Here is an 18,324-nt window from a genome sequence, read left to right as displayed (position 1 = left end):
TTCAATGAAAGGTCAGGAACAAAATGGTAAATGACATCCCTTATCCACCCCCTGCAAACTCCAGAGATCACAGGGGGGTAATTTACCTTTTGCAGCATTTTCAGTTCATATTGTGGAAAGACTGTTGTTTCCTTGTGAAAGCAAAGCAGTTTGAATGCCCAAACATGAACAAAGGAACGATGTTCTTAGTGTGCAAATTTTCCACAGCTACCTGTGTATGATTAGTCCTGCCTAGATTGCTTTTCAGACAGAGAATGACAAGATGCCTACACTGTCACTCCATTGATCTGGCAGTGGAATAACCAGAATGATTAAGAAGGCTAATACTGTGTTTTTATAGATTCTTTCCACACTTATTGGGAGAGAACAACCTCCCAAATTATGCCAAAAGGCAGAGAACTACGACAACATTGGTTTGTAGATTGAGAAGTATCAACACGTTTGTGTTGCGTACTCAGTTTAACGTCCTGTCATGGATTTTTGGTACTTTTTTATTCAATGTAGTTCCCATTTAAAAAAATCAGTACCTATTTACATCCTTTTTAGATTCTTCACCTTAGAATTATTTAGTGGGCTTATTTGTCTAGAAAAAGAATCCATGTGTTCTGCACTATTTTGTCTCTGTTTTCACAACTGTAAGCATACAAGAAATAGTTTGTGATGTCTGTACTAATATTAGACTGCTCTTTGTTTTCTTCACAGTCCTTGGTGTATTTGCAAAGAAAGTAATACAGAAGAGAACACAATTTGGCCCTTATGTTGGTCAACTGTCTACAAAACTGACCTGCTATGATGAGAGCAGACTAGTCCTGCAGGTAAAAACCCACTGCCTTTCTATGGAGTGCATATATGTCTTTAGCAGCTTATACTTATTTAGGTATTTTAATCAGTCAATTTGCCATCTGATCTAGTTCATTATTTGTACTTTTGATGTGTAAGTATGAGTGTAAATCACATTATTAGGCAGTACAGAATAACCTGAAGTACCCAAGTGTTCCTGTATACTGTGTTTTCTGTTTGGTTTCCTGCTTTCTAGTCTTACCATTTCTAGGGTGTTAAGCCTATCAGTCTGATAGCTCTTGATAAGCTTTTCAGGGAGCATGGCTACTGAACTTTCTTCCCAGGTAACACAAAAGGATTTGTGCTTTGCACCATACCACTGGGAGGTTTGAGTTTGTGCACTGAGTTAGTGAGAGTGACAGAAATATGCACTGAGACACTGGCTTAGTAGGGAGAAACAGATAGGGAAACACTTCTTAATTATTATAAATGCTATTGTTATTAATTAGTAATAATTGTTAATTATATATAGACTTTGATGCACAGTACACTACCTCAGTTTGTTTAATTAGATTGTTCTTTAGGGCTGGTACCTTCCTTCTGTTGCTGCACACATAAGTACTGACTGTTGCACCTGCATCATGACACTATTATTTGTATTTTATCCAGCAAAAATCGTGGCCTCTCAGGACTAGCCCAGCTTAAACAAATGTACATGGACATCCTTTCCCACAGGAATTCCTTGGGAGTTGGTTGATTGCAGTCCTCTGGGCCCCAGTCTTTGCATTTTGCTGTCAGGGTCGTGACTGAGCACAGCTCTGTGTTGTACAGTGAACCCATGGTCAGGCCACAGCCTGTGTCAGGACTTCCCAACAGATCATGGCTCTTCCAGAGTTTGCAGTTCCTGTCAGGCCCTCTCACCCCTGAACTGAGAGGCACCAGCAGCAGCTGTCCTGTGACACACTCAGTGTCTTCATTTGAGCTTTCTCCAGAGGCCTGGGGCTGGAAAACGCTGTGTTGTGAGGAAATACTTCTGAACTTTAGTTTGAGAGCTTCAAAGTAGTAATAGCTTCAGTAGCTGCTGTAAACTTGATTTGCACATGGAAATAATGGGAATTATCTGCCAGGAAAATAACGCTGTCCTTCAATGGGATTTTCATAGCATGTGAACACCAGAAAAGGTTTGTTCTTCTCTATTACTAAATATCTTCAGTCCTTTGATTAGACACTGTTAAAAATGCAGAAAATGTATTTCTCTAACAATGGATGGATGAGCTAAGCACCAGTTCCTTCCTTTTCACCAAGCCATTGCAAGCCACACCCTATCCTCTATCAGTCAGCACCATTTGCTTAAAAGTATACAGTGATAAGCACAGCTCTGGCTGATGAATGGACTGTTTCTTCAGAAGAGGAGATTAGAGTCCCAGATTTCCTACATGACAGCAGTAGCTGCCTTGACTTCTCCCTAGCACGAGTACGTGACCAAACTTGTCCAACAGGCAGGTGCTTTCATCAGAAACATGATGAAGTTAGATAAAATAGTTCCCAGAAGCAATGAAAACACAACTTTTTTTTTGCAGTTACTTGCTCAGTTATGTGGTTAGTAGAACAAATACAAACTGTGCTGATATCAGTTATGCAGCTTTGTCTGTCCATGTTTGAGACATTTTTGCAGAAAAGCAATAGTCTTGTTTGAGGTCGGTAGTTTTTGCCTCATAGGGGCATTCTCTTGGAGGGGAATCTAGGAATAATGAAGTAAAGGAAAAAGAAAAAGATCATTCACAATTGTTCATTTACTTTGCATTGTTAAGAGGAAAAAGAGAAGACTGTTAAAATGCCATTATGTTATATGTTACCTCTCTGGACTTACTAACACAAGCTATGCAATTGTTCCATGCAAAATGTGGTAGCACTGAGGCTTGAGATTATCGAGTGCTCAGGAAGTAGATTAAGGCATAAAGCTTATCTTTCTACCTGCCTGCACTTAGTTCTTAATATTATCTTTATATAACATAAAAATGATGAACTATAAATGGAAAATACATACAAAGGCGTACAGTTATTTTAGTAGCAGGGTGCTCAGCAGGTATCCTTTCTTCACTTTCTTTTGCACTCAGTGTTCATTAAGAGTGATCTATTTCAAAACAACCATGGTTTCAAGGGACATATGACCAAGACAAGATAGATAACAGATTGCAAATTAAAGAAAACTAATGTGTCTTTATACAGGACTTGGTTTTATCATATTTGTCCTGTTCCTCCTACTTTGTTTCAGGTGTTGAAAGATGGAGGGAAGTACTTTCTGGACACTCCCAATGAGGACTGTGGAAACTGGATGATGTTTGTCCGGCTAGCCCGGAACCAAGAAGAACAGACTCTTGTGGCTTATCAGCACTGTGGAGAAGTCTACTTCACAACAGTCAAGGTAGTTAAACCTACATTGCTCCACCTGCCATCCAAAAGAAAATTTATAGACAAAGGTTCTGAAGGACTGACTCTTTTACAATGACAGGTTGATTCTATTCTGCTAACTGGATCATTACTTACATGCCACCTTTAATGTCATTTAATCTGTAGTAAAGCAAGCAGTGTATGGGGTTTGTCAGGAAAAGGTGTTGTGTACTCGCTGCTGTGGGTAGTGAAGAAACCGAGCTGGGGGAAGATAAAAAGCATTCCTGCTGATAGTGTTTAAACTAAATGCTCTTTAATGCCAGGAAGGTGTATTTAGTGGGATTATTTGGCATTATTACATTCTACAGTACTTCATTCTGGAAATAACAAAAAAATTCCTTTCTCTATTACATTTCTGGACACATTGTTTTCTGAGCACATTGCCCTGTGCTCAGGAACAAGGTGTTGAGTGAATCTTCATGTACAATTTTCCATGCTCATTAAATCTGAAGACTTAACTGCAAAACTTAGGCTACTGCAATGTTGCCATGAAATGATCAGTTTATGTAAGAGATTCTGAACTGCATCTTTGTCTGAAAAGAGAGAACAAGGTACTCTGTGTTTATAAATGAGACTAGAACATACAGTCTTGGTTTTTATTGTTTTGGCCATTTTCTTAGGCAGAGTTGGGTTCAATCAGAAATAACTCTTTTGCACACTTGGGAAAAAGAAATCTATCTGTTGAACATAATGCTTGTATATCATTGTGAGCAACATAAAAATTAAAAAAGAAAAGAATATTAGTGAAAAGTAGTTACTATGAATTAAAATCCAGTGTTTCAGTTTCATATCCAAGATTGGCACGTATTTCTGTGGCATAGTAGTATTTACATTTTTTTATTCCATTTTTGTTTCTCCACCTGCACAGTGAGAAAAATGTTTACTGTATAGTGGCGATGAGAGAATAACATTTCATATGTTGAAGTCTTTTATAACAGTATGGAGGATAGTTGATTCTAGAATTAATATCAACATAATTATTAAGAAAAAAAAGAAAAATATAAAATGGATATGCTACCCTGAGACATATTTAGGTTGTGTTTGAGATTCTCATGCAGTCCATATTATTTGAGATTTCAGCTTGATTTGAAATGCATTATATGCTTGTAAAATTGACAGGATTACTAATACTATATTTGGGAAGCATGAACTTTTCCAAGAAGTAGTTGTTATAAACTAGTAACTTAAAATTTCCAGAATAATTTAAATTCTATTGAACCAGCTCTCTGCTGACTTCAGCAGAACTCTGTACATTGGCATTAATAGGGAGTTGCATCTTGTACACTGACACAAAAAGTGTCCTAGGATGATGCATGTGGAACCTTTGCTGTGCTGTGAGTCATAGGGCATTATTTGGGTTTTATTTCTCCCAAGTCCCAGTATCATTCAGGGTGCTGTGGCATCCAGCAGATTTTGTCCTGGTCAATGAATGCGATGGCCTTGTGCTACACTTAGGCACACCCTGCTGGTCATGCTTTGAGGCTGGCTTAGGGCTCATTCTGAAGATACTTTCTCAAAACATTTTTAGTAAAGTAGATTTAGATAGGAGTAGGATTGGCTCCTTTCCCCACTATTTTACAAAGAAATGAGATTTCAGTGACATGAAAGTACAGCTACTAAAGGAGATGTGTAAGGGGCGTTCTGACACCCCCATTAGCTTACTTTCTGACCTAACCCCTGCAATCCTTAGAAATAAATGCTTTAAAAGATATGGAACTGTGGGGAAATTAAAATAATCCATGGTTGCTGTTGGTCTGATCCCAGGAGATTCTCATGTGTGCACTGCAGTTCTCTTATTGTCACTGGTGGCACAGAGTAAGACAACTTGTAGTGGATTTGCATATTGATATTTAATGTCAGTTTTACTGAGATTAGAGCTTTTGAATTACTGGACTGTTTCACACACTGATGCACTTGCTCTCCTTTCAAAGTCACATTGACCAGCTCTCATCTTCCCATAAAGGAGATGGCTGCTGGTCCAGGAATGCTGGGCAGAAAGCAGTGACAGTGTCATGCTGTGCAGTTTTTTTGTGGCTATCAGTCTCAGCTGTCACCCACAGCTCCCAGCTCCAGGCCAAGCTCCCAGACATCCTTAAACATTTTGTCTCACAATGATGAGCCTCCTCCTTAATGGCTCTGCCTCATGTCCTTAATTGAGTGGAGAATTCTGGACAGACCATTTCTGTTTAGGCCAGGTTTTACTAAAATACACACCCAACCCACACGGGTTCTAGTTGGCAGGCAGGCTTGTGCCTGGGAATACAAAATTCAATTTTCAGCATTAAACCCACAATTAACCCCTCACCTGTCTACATTCACAATCTGCATTGTCTTTTGCCTACCATGCTTAATCCCACACCAGTATTACAAAATAAGGGGATTTTATGATGTCATGTTTTCTGGAATAAGACTCAGCTGCTCTCTTTCTAGGCTAGTTTGTTTTTTTGGTTTTTTTTTTTGGTGGCACGTGTTTATCTTAGTTAAAATAAAACTACAAGTACAGTGCAGTTGGCTCTACCCTTGTTGCAGCAATGATAGTGTTTATTATAGATGAAGAGAATTGTATACAGCGTCAGGGAGTCATATAAATCATGTTTAGTTCTCTCCTTTGCATTTAAAGAACTAATAGATTTTTAGCCAGTGAGTGTAACCATGCCTCTCCTTTTCTCTCTGCTATACTATTGACTGAAAGTATTTGTCAGAAGAGGTCATAGTCCAGTCCAAGGAGAGATTTGGGCAAGCATGACTGGATGGGAGACTGCAGATTATGGGCTCCTTTAATCCTGTGGGGGAAGGCTTCAGTGGAAGGAGGGCAGAGTTACAGTAAAGCACGCTCTCAGCAAGCCAGGCACACCAGAGCCAGCCTGGGGAAGGTGCCAATTTGCCTTGCAGTGCACATATTGATCAGCTCTGCGCCCATGCTCAGCGGAACATATCCAGGAGGCGTCCAAGATCTTGTGCATTCACAAGGCATTTTTCCTTTGCCTGTACCCTGTAGTTAAGTGTTGTGTCCAAAGGGCTTCCAGACATCAAGGAATGGCCATGGGATATTGCTTGGAAAGACTGATGGATGTCTGAACATTACAGGCAAATGTATCTCACTGAGCAAAGGTTATGAGCATTGAGGCATCCCTCCCTCTACAGGGCCCCCCTGCCTCAAAACTCTGTGCATACACAATTCCGCTTTTAGAAACAGAAATTGTCAATCAAGAAAGCAGGCGGTAATGCTCAAAAAGTGCTTGAATCTTGAAACTAAGTTACCAATAATTTAAACAGAGTCAAAAATGCTGTTTGGATAAGGACAAAACACTGCACACCCCTGCCCCTCCTGTTTTTCTTATTGTTTGGTTTAGGAAAATTGACACAAGTGAACATGTGCTGGTTTTTTTCCATTCACAGCCAATTGAACCCCACACAGAATTGAAAGTATGGTATGCTGCCGATTATGCCAAATTTATGGAAGCTTCTGCAGTCTTCATTAAAGAAGAATCAGATGTCTCTCCTTTGCCTCCAGTAGCAGTAAGTACTTCTACTCTGAATTGAAGGCATCACTAGACATAGTAAATTATGATTTATTTACATGTTTTCTCTGTTTGTATAACTCTAGTAATGCAAGTGTAGGCCACAGAGTGCTTTTAGCAATTTTAGCTAAGCAGCTGCCCAGAGAAAGGCTGTTCTTCCAGTCCTGTTATTGTGATCCAATGGAGCCATCAGATATAGTCAGAAGTAAATGGCACCACTTGATGTATTGGAAAGACTTAAGATGGGCACTAATTTTTGGATAACCAAGCTGTCAAGCCTCAGAGTTTTTTCACCATTTCTCATTCTTTTGCTCTGACTGATTGGCCAGAGTACCCACTAATTATTTCAGTCTTTCCTGTTCAGTAACCCTTCTCTACTAATTCAAATACCTTCCCCTCTATATCATAGCAGAAATCCTTAAACAGATGGGAGACGTTTGTTAAGTGTTGAAAACATGGCTGTGAAAATCAATACTTAATCTAGAAAGAATGTGAAACAAATGAACCAGGAATACAAATGAACCAGGAATTCATGTTCCAAGAAGGCTTGTGAAGTGTTCAGAATATTCCCCAGAAGGAAGGTGAGGGAGAGCCACAGCATCAGGCACGAGTCTTAGCAGAGAGGAGGGCTCAGTTTGGAAATAAAGAGGGATTGGATACACCCTCACCATGCTCTCCAGAGCAAGCTAGCCCAAGAGCAAGGGAAAAGAAGGACAGTTTATGAGAAATTTACAGAAAGGTAGATGAAGTTGAGGAGGTACATGGTCATGAGTTAATTGGAAGTATTTTTCATTAGTGATAGGAGTTTTTTGGTAATTGTTTTTCATCAGAATTTTTATAATATCAGTATTTAAAGTGAATTCAACTGAATCCAGTTGAGCTCTTATTTCCATGGAAGTAATACTTCCAAATAATACTCTGTCTGAAAAAAACAAAACAGGCTTTAAGTCAGAATAGGCTTGGGATCCCTAAACCTAAGGTGTTTCTTATCCAGTTAATGGAAGTCTAGTGCCAAATGCCAAGCTAAGTGAGGAAGCCTCTCCTGGAGCCATTGGCCATTGCTGTGTGGTAAAGCATGGAGTCAGTCCAAGACACAAGGAAATCTGTGTGGCTAAACTACATTTTTGTACAGAAACCCATTCCATTTTTGTGTGGCTGGAATAGCAGATAAACTATGTCAGTCCTAGGATAAAAGTACAATTTACAACTGTTTATGAGTAATTTCATAAATGCAACAAATGTGGAGACTTTGAAATTCAGTAAGCACAGATAAACAAAGGTGAAGAACTCAGGACTGTTACAGTAAATGCTAAACAAAAACGTATAAACCAGTATTTAGCCAACCTTTACCTTACCTTTGAGTTTTTACTCCTAGACACAATCTACTGCTAGTTGAACAACTAGGTGGTAGGACATGGAAGTAAATACCACCAGAGACAATGATGGGTCTTAGAAACGCACAGGAGAAGATGAGTGAGAAGAATATGACCTGGTTAGAATGTTTAGTAAGAAAGACCTGTCTCTGTTCTCATTGCAGAAAGAGCCTGTAGACTCTTGGATATGCTCCAGCTGTGGAAGCACTTTTGCAACTTTTGCTCTGCTGGAATCTCACCAGTGCATCCATAAGGACCGAGTCCTTCCTACGAGGTTCAGACCACCAAATAAATTGGGACCTGTAAAAGCAAAGAACAAGCTCAAAGGGAAACTGAGAGGAGCATCATTAGGCAAAAGCATTACTCAATGCTTTGGGACCATTTCCTGTTCCTCTGCTGCAAAGTTCAGCTGTGCCAGCTCAGGAAGCACTTGTGGTGCTCTCGTAAGGTTTATTCCTAAATGGAGAAATGGTCGGTCTTCACTGCTGAAGGGAAAAGAAGTGAAGCAGCCAGATAGTTTTCCCTGCCGACTCTGCGGGAAGATCTTTGATTCCATTGACAAGCTCACGGTCCACACTTATGCACACAAAGGGGAGCGTCCCTACAAGTGTTCCCAGCACGGATGCACAAAAGCCTTCATTTCCAAATATAAACTGCTCAGGTACAGCTCTGAAGGCATTCCTTTTTGACTGGGGGTGTGGGGGGGAAAAAAGACATCTTTTTCCTTTGGGTTGTTCCAGTGACGGTTAATCCCTGAGGTTCAGTTTTTATTATTACTGTTTTTGGTAGCATTGGAGAAGACTAGTCTCCCTTAATTATGGTGGCTACTCAAAAATATGATGTTGAGCAGTTTTAAGCTACTCTATGCTTTATGATTAACACCTTCCTCCCCCTCCCCAAAATGTAGGATTTACTAATAACCTGATAAGTTGTGAAAATGCCTTCCTTTGAGAATTCCAGTGTTTTCAAGTTTTGAAGCTACAAGAGTAAATGTACTAGAATAAATGCGAACACAAATAACTTTTTTTGTGTCTGTGTTTTGTTTCTTTTCTCTTAGGCATTCGGCCACTCATTCTCCACAGAAATCTCACCAGTGTGGCTACTGTGAAAAGACCTTTCACAGGAAAGACCATCTAAAGAATCACCTTCAGACTCATGACCCCAACAAGATGGCCTTCAAGTGTGAAGAGTGTGGCAAGAAGTACAACACCAAGCTAGGCTACAAGAGACACTTGGCTCTTCATGCTGCCACCAGCGGGGACCTCACCTGTAGGGTGTGTGCCCAAGAGTTTGGTGGTACCGAGGTTCTGTTGGAGCACCTCAAAAGTCATGCAGGGAAGCCGACTGGCAACATGAAGGAAAAGAAACATAAGTGTGACCACTGCGAGCGTCACTTCTATACCCGCAAGGATGTGCGACGCCACATGGTGGTTCACACCGGCTGCAAGGACTTCCTGTGCCAGTTCTGTGCCCAGAGGTTCGGGCGGAAGGACCACTTGACGCGCCATACTAGGAAGACTCATCCGCAAGAACTGCTGAAGAGCAGGTTGCAGAATGGTGACTCAGTGGGTCTCCTTGACCAGCTCTTTTCATACAGACTGAAGGAAGATGCCAGCATGCTGTCCCCTCTTCCTGAAAGGGTCCCTGTGCCAAATGGGATTGTGAATAGTTCAGAAACAGAGGAATACAACTGTTCACATCTTCATTCCCAGTCAAGCTTACAAACTGCTCTTCCTCTTGAGTCTTCTCCTCACTTGCAAAGGATGGGCTGTGCAGACAGCCTCCCGGCTGTCCCTCCCACACCATGTTCAGCTGCTGTCCCTATCAACCTGAACCTTCATCAGCCTAACAAATACGACCTTAGTTCTACCTCATTTGCCGCAGGAGCCCTCAAGAATCTGCCGATAAAAGTGGATGTTAAAGGTTACAATGTGCATCTTCTTGAGGACCTGCCGTTACCAGAACCTCAGTCTCTCCACAAAATCAGTATGGAAGAAGCTTCCTCAGGGCCTGTGGGGGATATTAACAAGTACCCAGTGCACAAAGAGACAGAGGCAGCAGCTGAACCTGCAAGCCTGCCTTTCATGGATCTCACTCATTTGATGGGCTTCTGGCAGCTCCCACCAGGTGACAACCAGAACACTATTGGGGACATCACAATGGCGTTTGGCTCGGAGGAGCCATCACACAGGCTGAATGGCCTTGGCCAACAGCAAGGTCTTCAGCTGGCAGCTGGTGGGATGGCCATAAACCAGCTGCACCATCTTCCTCGCTCCTTTCCATCCACTACAAATTCTGTAACATTGCCTCACTTTCACCATGCCTTCAAGTAACCATCATCCTGTGTGGTTTTTTTTCCTTTTTGTTTTTTAAGACTGTGCTTCTTACTTTAATCTCTTAGGACCGGGGTGTTTTTGTTTTGTTTTGAAGAAAAACTGCCCCGGATGTTTTCAAAGCACGTTATGAACGTGGTAGTTAAATTCAGGATGTTAATAAACAAGAAGCTCTATTTTTCATACTGTTAGTTTTTTAGCATATGACAACAGTAGAACTAACATGTTTCCCTCAGCTCCCTCTATATTTTTGTTTCTTCTCATGCAAACAACTGAATAACTATCTTCAGTGACAGCAAAGTATCATAACAGGCACAATAAAACTATGGCTGCTGCAATAGGAGAAATATGGTTAGGGTGATTGGGAAGAGGGGGGAAATCACAAAGAAATCAGTTTAATGAGCCATAAATCACAGCAAATTTGTACACATGACAAATGTAACAAACAATTTATCAACATCAGATAGATTTCTATTAAGCACTTAATCAATGAAATTTATTAATCCTTAATTTAAATCAGAATCATTCCACAAGTAAATCTTACGTCCTTTTTTCACTTTCTTCAATGAAGTTCATCACTATTATGTTAAACTAGATTTTGTTTTCTGGCAGGCAGTTCAGCTGTGTGCCTTTTCCCTAGGGCTGGAAATAACTACCACTTCTGAATGGCTGTAAGAACTGCAGTCTTGGATACATGCAGTTCTCAGAATGAAAAGTGAATTGTCTCAAGTTAAAACAAAACATTAATTTTCATTTAGAGCCGGATCTGTCAAGACATCAGACATTTCTCTTTCTCTCTCTCTCTGTTTCTAGTAAAGCATTTGAGCATTTGCTTAAATTTAAGCTTATGGTATCCCATTGGGTCAACAGCTTGATTAATTCAACACTTAATAAAAAATACTGCATCCTACCTAAGGGGCCTTTATTCACCTTTTGTTGATAAAAATGGCCATTGTTTAGTCTGGGAAATGATTAATAATTGCAACCATCTGAAAATATGGGCTTTCACAGAAATCCAGCCCTGGTCCAGGGGACCCTGTGCCCGAGAGGTACCCCCATGGAGCCAGGGGTCCATGCCCAGAGGGGCTGTGGTGCCTAGCTGACACTGGGCCCTGTTCAAAACCAGGTTCTGAACCTGCCTGACGAGTGTCAGCTGAAATTAGTGGGTGTGATAATGGTTGCAGCCATTTTACTCATGGGGGTTCTGCTCAGAAACATCGGGACTGCTGCAGTTGGACTCCAGCCTTTGTTTATTGCAGACAGAACCACGGGGACTTCTGGTTGTTTCCTGGGGTGAATTGTCCATGAACAGTTCCTGTGGACAGTGGGTTGGTGTGACAGTCCTATGCATGCATAGTGTGACAGTACCTGATGCGTGAACAAGCAGAAATTGTAAAGATCACATTTTTCAGTAGATGACATAATTAAACAAAGAAACAAACTCTTCACAATTTAGTTTGTTGCCTAACAAACTGGTTACAAAAAAATAATAATTGTTTTAGTGGATGGCTCAGTTACTAATGGATTCTGTTTCATCTGAAACAGACACGGAATTTCTGAATCTGAGTAAATTCTCAAACCCCAAGAACTACTGTTCTGTTAAATCCAAAGAGAGTTCATTGTACCAATGGCCATTACTAATATAACATGGAGCAAGCATGTTCTCCTCTCCCTCATTAATCACAGGAATATTTCCAGAGAGCTTCAAATAAAAAATAATTCTTAAATTATTGCTGTTTTGCTGTTACTGGGCTACAGATCATTGTAGTTGTACAATGTCATCGAATATTCTTACAAGCTGATCGGTACTTGGATTAAGGATTGTCTTATTGCAGCTCATGAAAGAATATGTTTTGCAGATGCCATGCTGAGGAGATTTTTTGTCATGAAAATTTTTGGCATAAGACAAACCAAAAGGAATTTTAAGGTCCTTCCTGTAATGACAACAGCAGGAGGCAAACCGGTACTGCACAGTCATGTCCAGTGAGTAGTTATTTAAATGATGAGTTCCAGAATAGGGAAAAGGTTGCAAACAGTGTTACATGCACATTCTACAGCTAGGCTTGTATTTTCCTCTGGACTTGGAAAGAGGTGTGTGTGTATATTCACTTAACTGTATTTTTTTCCTTGTTTGTGCAAATTGTATTCTCTTGGCTTCAAGCAAGCTTATGTACTTGTAAAAAAACACAAAAAAACTAAATTACAACAAAATATTCTTTGCTACAAAAAAAAAAATTTGTAGTGCTGCCTGATCATACACATTTTGTCATTTTGGTTTGTGCTTTCATAAGGGTTGTCATTAATAACCTAATACTTGTCCTTGAATTTAAATGTAATGTTAAGAAGCAAACATTATGCGGACACTGAGCACGTTCTTCCAGCTGATCTTTTGGCCCTGGAGCACGGTACCTGAGCTCTGGGCTGCCAACAGAGGTGCTGCTGCCTGATCTCAGCCTCTTCCAAAATATGGAAAGATGATAAGCATTCCTTACCAATGCATATGCAACTACAGATTAAAGACGTTCTCATTCAAATAAAAAGAAAATAACAACTTTTGATGCATTTTAAAATACTTCAAAAGCACACAACCACAGTATCTGCAAGTAAAGCACAGAAACAAACCTTAAATGTGCAATGCTGCTTAAACCCATCAGCCCATTCAATTTTCTTTTTCCAGATTCTTGGCATCATAAATGTAGCAGAAGCTGATGATGTCCCATGACGAAGAAAGGCAAAAAGTTTCATACAGTTATGTTGTCAGAAATAGTTTTGTTTTAAAGTTCTTGCAACTCAAGAGACGTGAGATACCCCTGAGTCATCCAATGCTGTAAGCAGGACTGGACCTTCAGAATGTGTTTGTTAGGGAGACCTCTGTGAGCATTTCTGAGGCCATCCGTGGCCGAGGCTCGGGCTGCAGGACACCTCTGGTGGCGCTGCCTTTGGCTCAGGCAGGGCTGTGGCAGCTCCGGGGTGGGGAGAGCAGCCCCAATCCTCTGTGGGTGCGGTGCGGGAGGGCAGCAGCCCCAGCACGGACCAGTCCTCCTCCAAAGGTGAGAGGTGGATGTAAGGGCAGAGAGCTGCCATGGCCATGGCTCAGCAGGTAAGGGATCTGGGAGGTCTTGGGATATTTTACCTCACATTCAAATAGAGATAAAAATACTCTTTTATCTGAACTCTGCTTGAAAACCTGTAGAAGCAGAGCAGTATGTGGTGAATAAACAACAGAATTACTATAATCAAATCATACTGTAAAAGAACAAAATTTAGTAAACATTTGGTCTCATAAAAAGAGTATTCTTTTTATGAAAGAAGAAAAAAGACTGGAACCTGCTGAAATAATGTCAAGAAGCTAAAATTATACTACATGGAACAAAAGACTGCATCCTCTATGTAATCCCAAGTTGATCCATTGCTAAGTTCCCATCCTCTATCAGAAACCAAGTTAATTTCTTTTTCCTTCAGTTTTATTTATAAAGTTTTCCTGTAAGAACTTTCCATTTCCTTAGTCAATGGGTTGCTGTTAGTTTCAGAAAATTTTTCATAGCCAGTTTGAACTGGGGTGGTACATTCTGTATATTAATAATTGGTTCATTTCTAGTGGAATGTTTAAAATGCTTTTCCTCAATACACCATTCCTGCCCTTATATATAAATATATATATATATTTTTTTTTTGTAAGATACTGGAAATGAAGCTATAAAATCCTACACTTCTGTAAACAGACAGAAAATAATGAGGACACACACACAGCAGCAAATACAGTAAAACTTACCCTAAATTTGAGGATTCATTTATTTGGTTGTTAAAGAAAGCAACTGTGGTAACATTGCACAGTATAGTTTGGAATGGGTTTGGGGTTTTTTCCCTCTTCTTCCTGGACTGAAAGAAAGGCTAAGCAGCACTGCTTTAATATGCTGGGGCTACTGTCATGCCTGCCTTTTCTAGCTCTAGGAGTTACAGTTGCTTCAGTGTCATCCTTTCTGTATCCATCTAATCATTATTAGCTAGAGTCTAAGTAGTTCAATTAAACTGTTTAAAATATGGTATTTATTACTGCTATGTCCAACTACTTTTCATCTTAATTTACTTAATGAGCATTTAATAGGTAAGAAAATTCCTTATGGATTTTAATTGAAAGCCTTACTGAAAATTACTGGGCTAAAAAGCCCCTACTTGTTGCATCATTGAAAGTTTATGGAAGGTGATCCAAGGCTGACAGTGGATCAAGTGACCAAAAAATAAGAAGGAATATATCTCTACAACATTTCTGTCTTGTTGATGAATTTTTAAAAGCAATTGAAGTGCTTAATGCAAGAATGAGATTTGGTTTTAGTCTGAAATCAAAGTGCTTTGAAGAGATGCACAGCATACATGGCCATTTCTCATGTATCAATCACTATCATTTATTGTTTACTGGAAGACTGTATTAAATATTCACATGAAGTTCCACAATGTTCACTTGTCTTGTTCAATATATCAAAGCATTAGGGCAAAGAAAAAGAAAATCACATGGTACTGCATCTTCCTGCATTTTGTTAAAACCATTGAATGAACTGCTGGTAATGTCCACCCCTCTAGGCAATCATTTAATTAAATCTTGGCAGCGGATGCAAATAATCTCACAACTTTAAACAGGATAGCATAATAAGATTTGTAGCCTAGCGAGAAAAAGCCCCAGTCAAACTTGAGCCAGTGAATTACACTTTGATAATTTTATTGGCAACTGTAGCATTTCAGGGGGAAGTAGTGCTGAAAAACTGGGTTGCATAAGATCTTCTGCTTTCCAGCAGAAAGCCTTAACACATCCTTGCCGACCCGTCACTCTTATCTTCTGTTGTCCACTTGTGGTCTAGAAGCAGCAACAAGCCATATACTTGCTATTTCTTGTTATAGAAAGGGCTTTTATATTTTACTCTATTTTCTCCAAGAAGATTAAACCTGTACTTGTGGGAAGTTGATGGAGCAGCTCATCCAGGAATCCATTTCCAGGCACATTAAGGATGAGACCATTTATATGCACCACTCAAAGCCAGTTTCTCACATCTCCTTTCTCAGCTAAAAAAGGCTCGTGGGTAGCTCTGAAACTGATTTCTCACCGGCCCAAAGTGCTCTGCAAAGCACTTGGCAAAGCTCAAGTGCTACAGAAAATGCAGCAGCAGTTGCCAACACCCAGCTCAGCTATACCAGTCTTTTTCACAGTTCCACTGCCCTCTGTTTCAGATGTGAGTGTGGATGTCTGTCCCTGGGACCCGCTGGGGGCAGTGGCTGTCCCAGACCTCTGCAACTACAGCACCAGTGGTACCTGGACCAGCCAGTATCCCCGGGGAAAAGAGGCGTCAAGCCCCAGGTTTCAGAATTCAGTGACTAAACCTTGAGAATGGTGATGGTATCAATAAATCCCTGTTGGTGGGTGCAAGACCCTGTGTGATAACCAGAGGAGTTACTATGCTGCTAACATGGTCCCAGGTGACACCACAGGGTACTGAGGGCAGTTTTCCTGTGGCTGGCAAAGTCAAGGAGGTGGGTAGAGCTGACATTGGCACTGTGGGCTGGACACTCCCCTGCCCATTGCAGTCTCCCCCACAGCTGAGGGATCCAGCCACTGACCAGCAGCAACCAAGGACAGTAAAACTGCTCACAGAGGAACCTGCAACAGCTCTGACTGTGAGTCTCTGCAACTGACTGGTCTGTGCACATTCCTTTCCTCCCATGCTCCAAGGACTCTCACAAGCATCTCTCCCAGGCTCAAAATATCTGGCCAGATACAGGGAATAATTCTTGGCCATATTTCCTGCAAAGGACTCATGTTCTGCAGCTGTAAACATTTCAGAGGGGTGCAAGATGCTGACCATCTGAGCCATCCTCTTGAGCAACTGCACCACAACCACCCTGAACATGGGCTGGAAGGGCTTCTTGCTGCTCTGACATGGCTTGACATGTCCAGAGATGGGAACCCCTGTGACTGCATGGGCAGAGGAGCAGGAGCACCAAACATCATGGTCTGGGAAACAAAACACTAAGGAGAAGGAAGAACCTCCACACTGTCATCCTGACATAATTGTTACTGAAATGAATGCTTGCATCTTCCACACGTGGACAATGGGAGAACATTGCACGTGCACAAGATCTGCTGGAGAGGTTTGCACTATTGAGAGGCAAATCTTCTCGAGCAGAGCACAGTCACTGCCTGCTTGGGATGGGGCTGCTCCAAATCAAAGACCATTCAACACCAAAATTAGTATTCTCAGCAGCCTACACTGGGGCCCCGAGGAGCTCTGCTACAGGTTTCAGTGAAATTGATTGCTTCAATTAATACAAAGGAGCTCATACTGCAAACACTGCAACAGGATATTCTGTATAACCAAAACAAACAAGTTCTTTTTGCATTACAATATTGAAATAAAAAATAATAATAATTTCTTACCCAGACTTTCCTGAGGGTCTTCTCCCAGCAGATACACTCCTAGATTTTTTTGTTTTCTTTGGTGTTTCTGAAGAGGCCTCTGCAGATCATTATTTTTGAAATTTACTTGCCATAAAACATGATAATCTACATAAATTCTCAAACCTTAGAAATATAGGGATCAAAGATACTGATACAAGGAGCAGTGTGTATTATAATTCACAGGTTATACTACAAATAACCTTTAAAATAACTTTTTAAAAAATCTTCTAAACATAGACTGATACAGGTCATGATTACCAGTAGCAATGATTCCTAGAAAACATATTATGTGGTATCCTGCTTAGAAGGAACTATTTTAGGAAGTGGTGATGTTAATTTTAAAGCTGAATCTTCAAGGGCATTTGGAAAAAACAACACACAAAGCTTGGTACCTCATCCAAATGGACTTAAGGTCAAAAGGATGGAATAAATCTCAAAGTTGAAGAGTAAAGGTTATGGAGTTCTTTATGGGCAAAAAGAACTTCAAAGCCAGACTCTGTATTTTAGGTCTATGTAGATACTTCTGCTTGAGGGCCTCTAACTCCTGAGGTCCCTCTTGAGGAGCCAAATGAAAATCTCTGTGCATACAGTCCACACAAGGGATCAAGATAATGATCAGGAAAGCCATTCACTACCAACAACATCCCCTTGGAATCTTTGTCTTTTCTCAGTTATAGCAAGTGTTGTGCAGAAATAAGTTCAGGATTTCATGTCAAGACTTGCAAAAAAAAGCCCAGCAAAAAAAGTCAAACTTTATAATTCTACATTATTCTATCAGAAAACAGGATTCCAAAGCCTAGGATCTGCTTTAAAAAATGCCTCCCCCACCTCAAATACCTCAGGGTTTGTTATAAGAAACACATAAATATGACTAAATGAACTCTTTGCCTGGCTTACGTTTCTCTTTTTGTATTCTCTCCAGAAGTGCTAACACAGCAGGTGTTAATGTTGGAGCTTTTCTCTCCATCAGTCGATGCTTGTCCTAGTAAAACAAGATGCATAGTCATCACTCAACTCTAGCACTGAGCTTGTAGACTCTAGTGAAAACTCTCCAAATTGCTGTTGATGCAGTGCTAGGAAGGAACAGGCCAAAGGCCCACCCTCTCACATTTGCAAGCCATTTTTCCTGCTCTGAATAGGTGAAAGAGTAACAAGATTTTTCAACATATTTTAAAAAAATAATCCAAACCCCCCTAACCAGCAGTACTCTCTTAAAGGAACTGCTTATATTGTTCTCTTATCTATAACAAAACAGGATCTCACTTGAAGACACTGATGGCTAGCTCTACTTTTCTGATTCTCCCAAGGGGCTCTGCCCTTTGGTCTTGTGTCTAGACACAAGGAATAGCAAACCTTCCAACAGCAGGGAGCCCTGAAGAACAGTAAGAGCTTTCTCAAAGTACTGCAAAAGCTGCCAGGTA

General features: G+C 40.6%; 1 protein-coding gene across 2 annotated transcripts in view; it reads left to right on the top strand.

Annotated features, from left to right (window-relative positions):
• The window catches only part of PLAGL1 (PLAG1 like zinc finger 1), a 49,854-nt gene extending 32,995 nt beyond the window's left edge, over window positions 1–16,859 (top strand). Inside the window, exons 3-7 of one of the 2 annotated variants that reach the window (XM_074537668.1) lie at window positions 703–815; window positions 3,056–3,205; window positions 6,631–6,750; window positions 8,290–8,786; window positions 9,183–16,859. In XM_074537668.1, the coding sequence (XP_074393769.1) occupies window positions 703–815; window positions 3,056–3,205; window positions 6,631–6,750; window positions 8,290–8,786; window positions 9,183–10,458 (2,156 nt within the window). In that variant the 3' untranslated portion in view covers window positions 10,459–16,859. The remainder of the gene's footprint in view (window positions 1–702; window positions 816–3,055; window positions 3,206–6,630; window positions 6,751–8,289; window positions 8,787–9,182) is intronic. The other variant, XM_074537669.1, reaches the window with a different exon arrangement.
• The last annotated feature ends 1,465 nt before the right edge of the window (window positions 16,860–18,324 follow it).

The sequence above is a fragment of the Zonotrichia albicollis genome, chromosome 3, assembly GCF_047830755.1.
Source record: "Zonotrichia albicollis isolate bZonAlb1 chromosome 3, bZonAlb1.hap1, whole genome shotgun sequence".
In the NCBI taxonomy this organism is placed as follows: domain Eukaryota; kingdom Metazoa; phylum Chordata; class Aves; order Passeriformes; family Passerellidae; genus Zonotrichia; species Zonotrichia albicollis.
The sequence above is the reverse complement of the archived record's forward strand: the minus strand, read 5'-3'. Positions and strand labels throughout refer to the sequence as shown.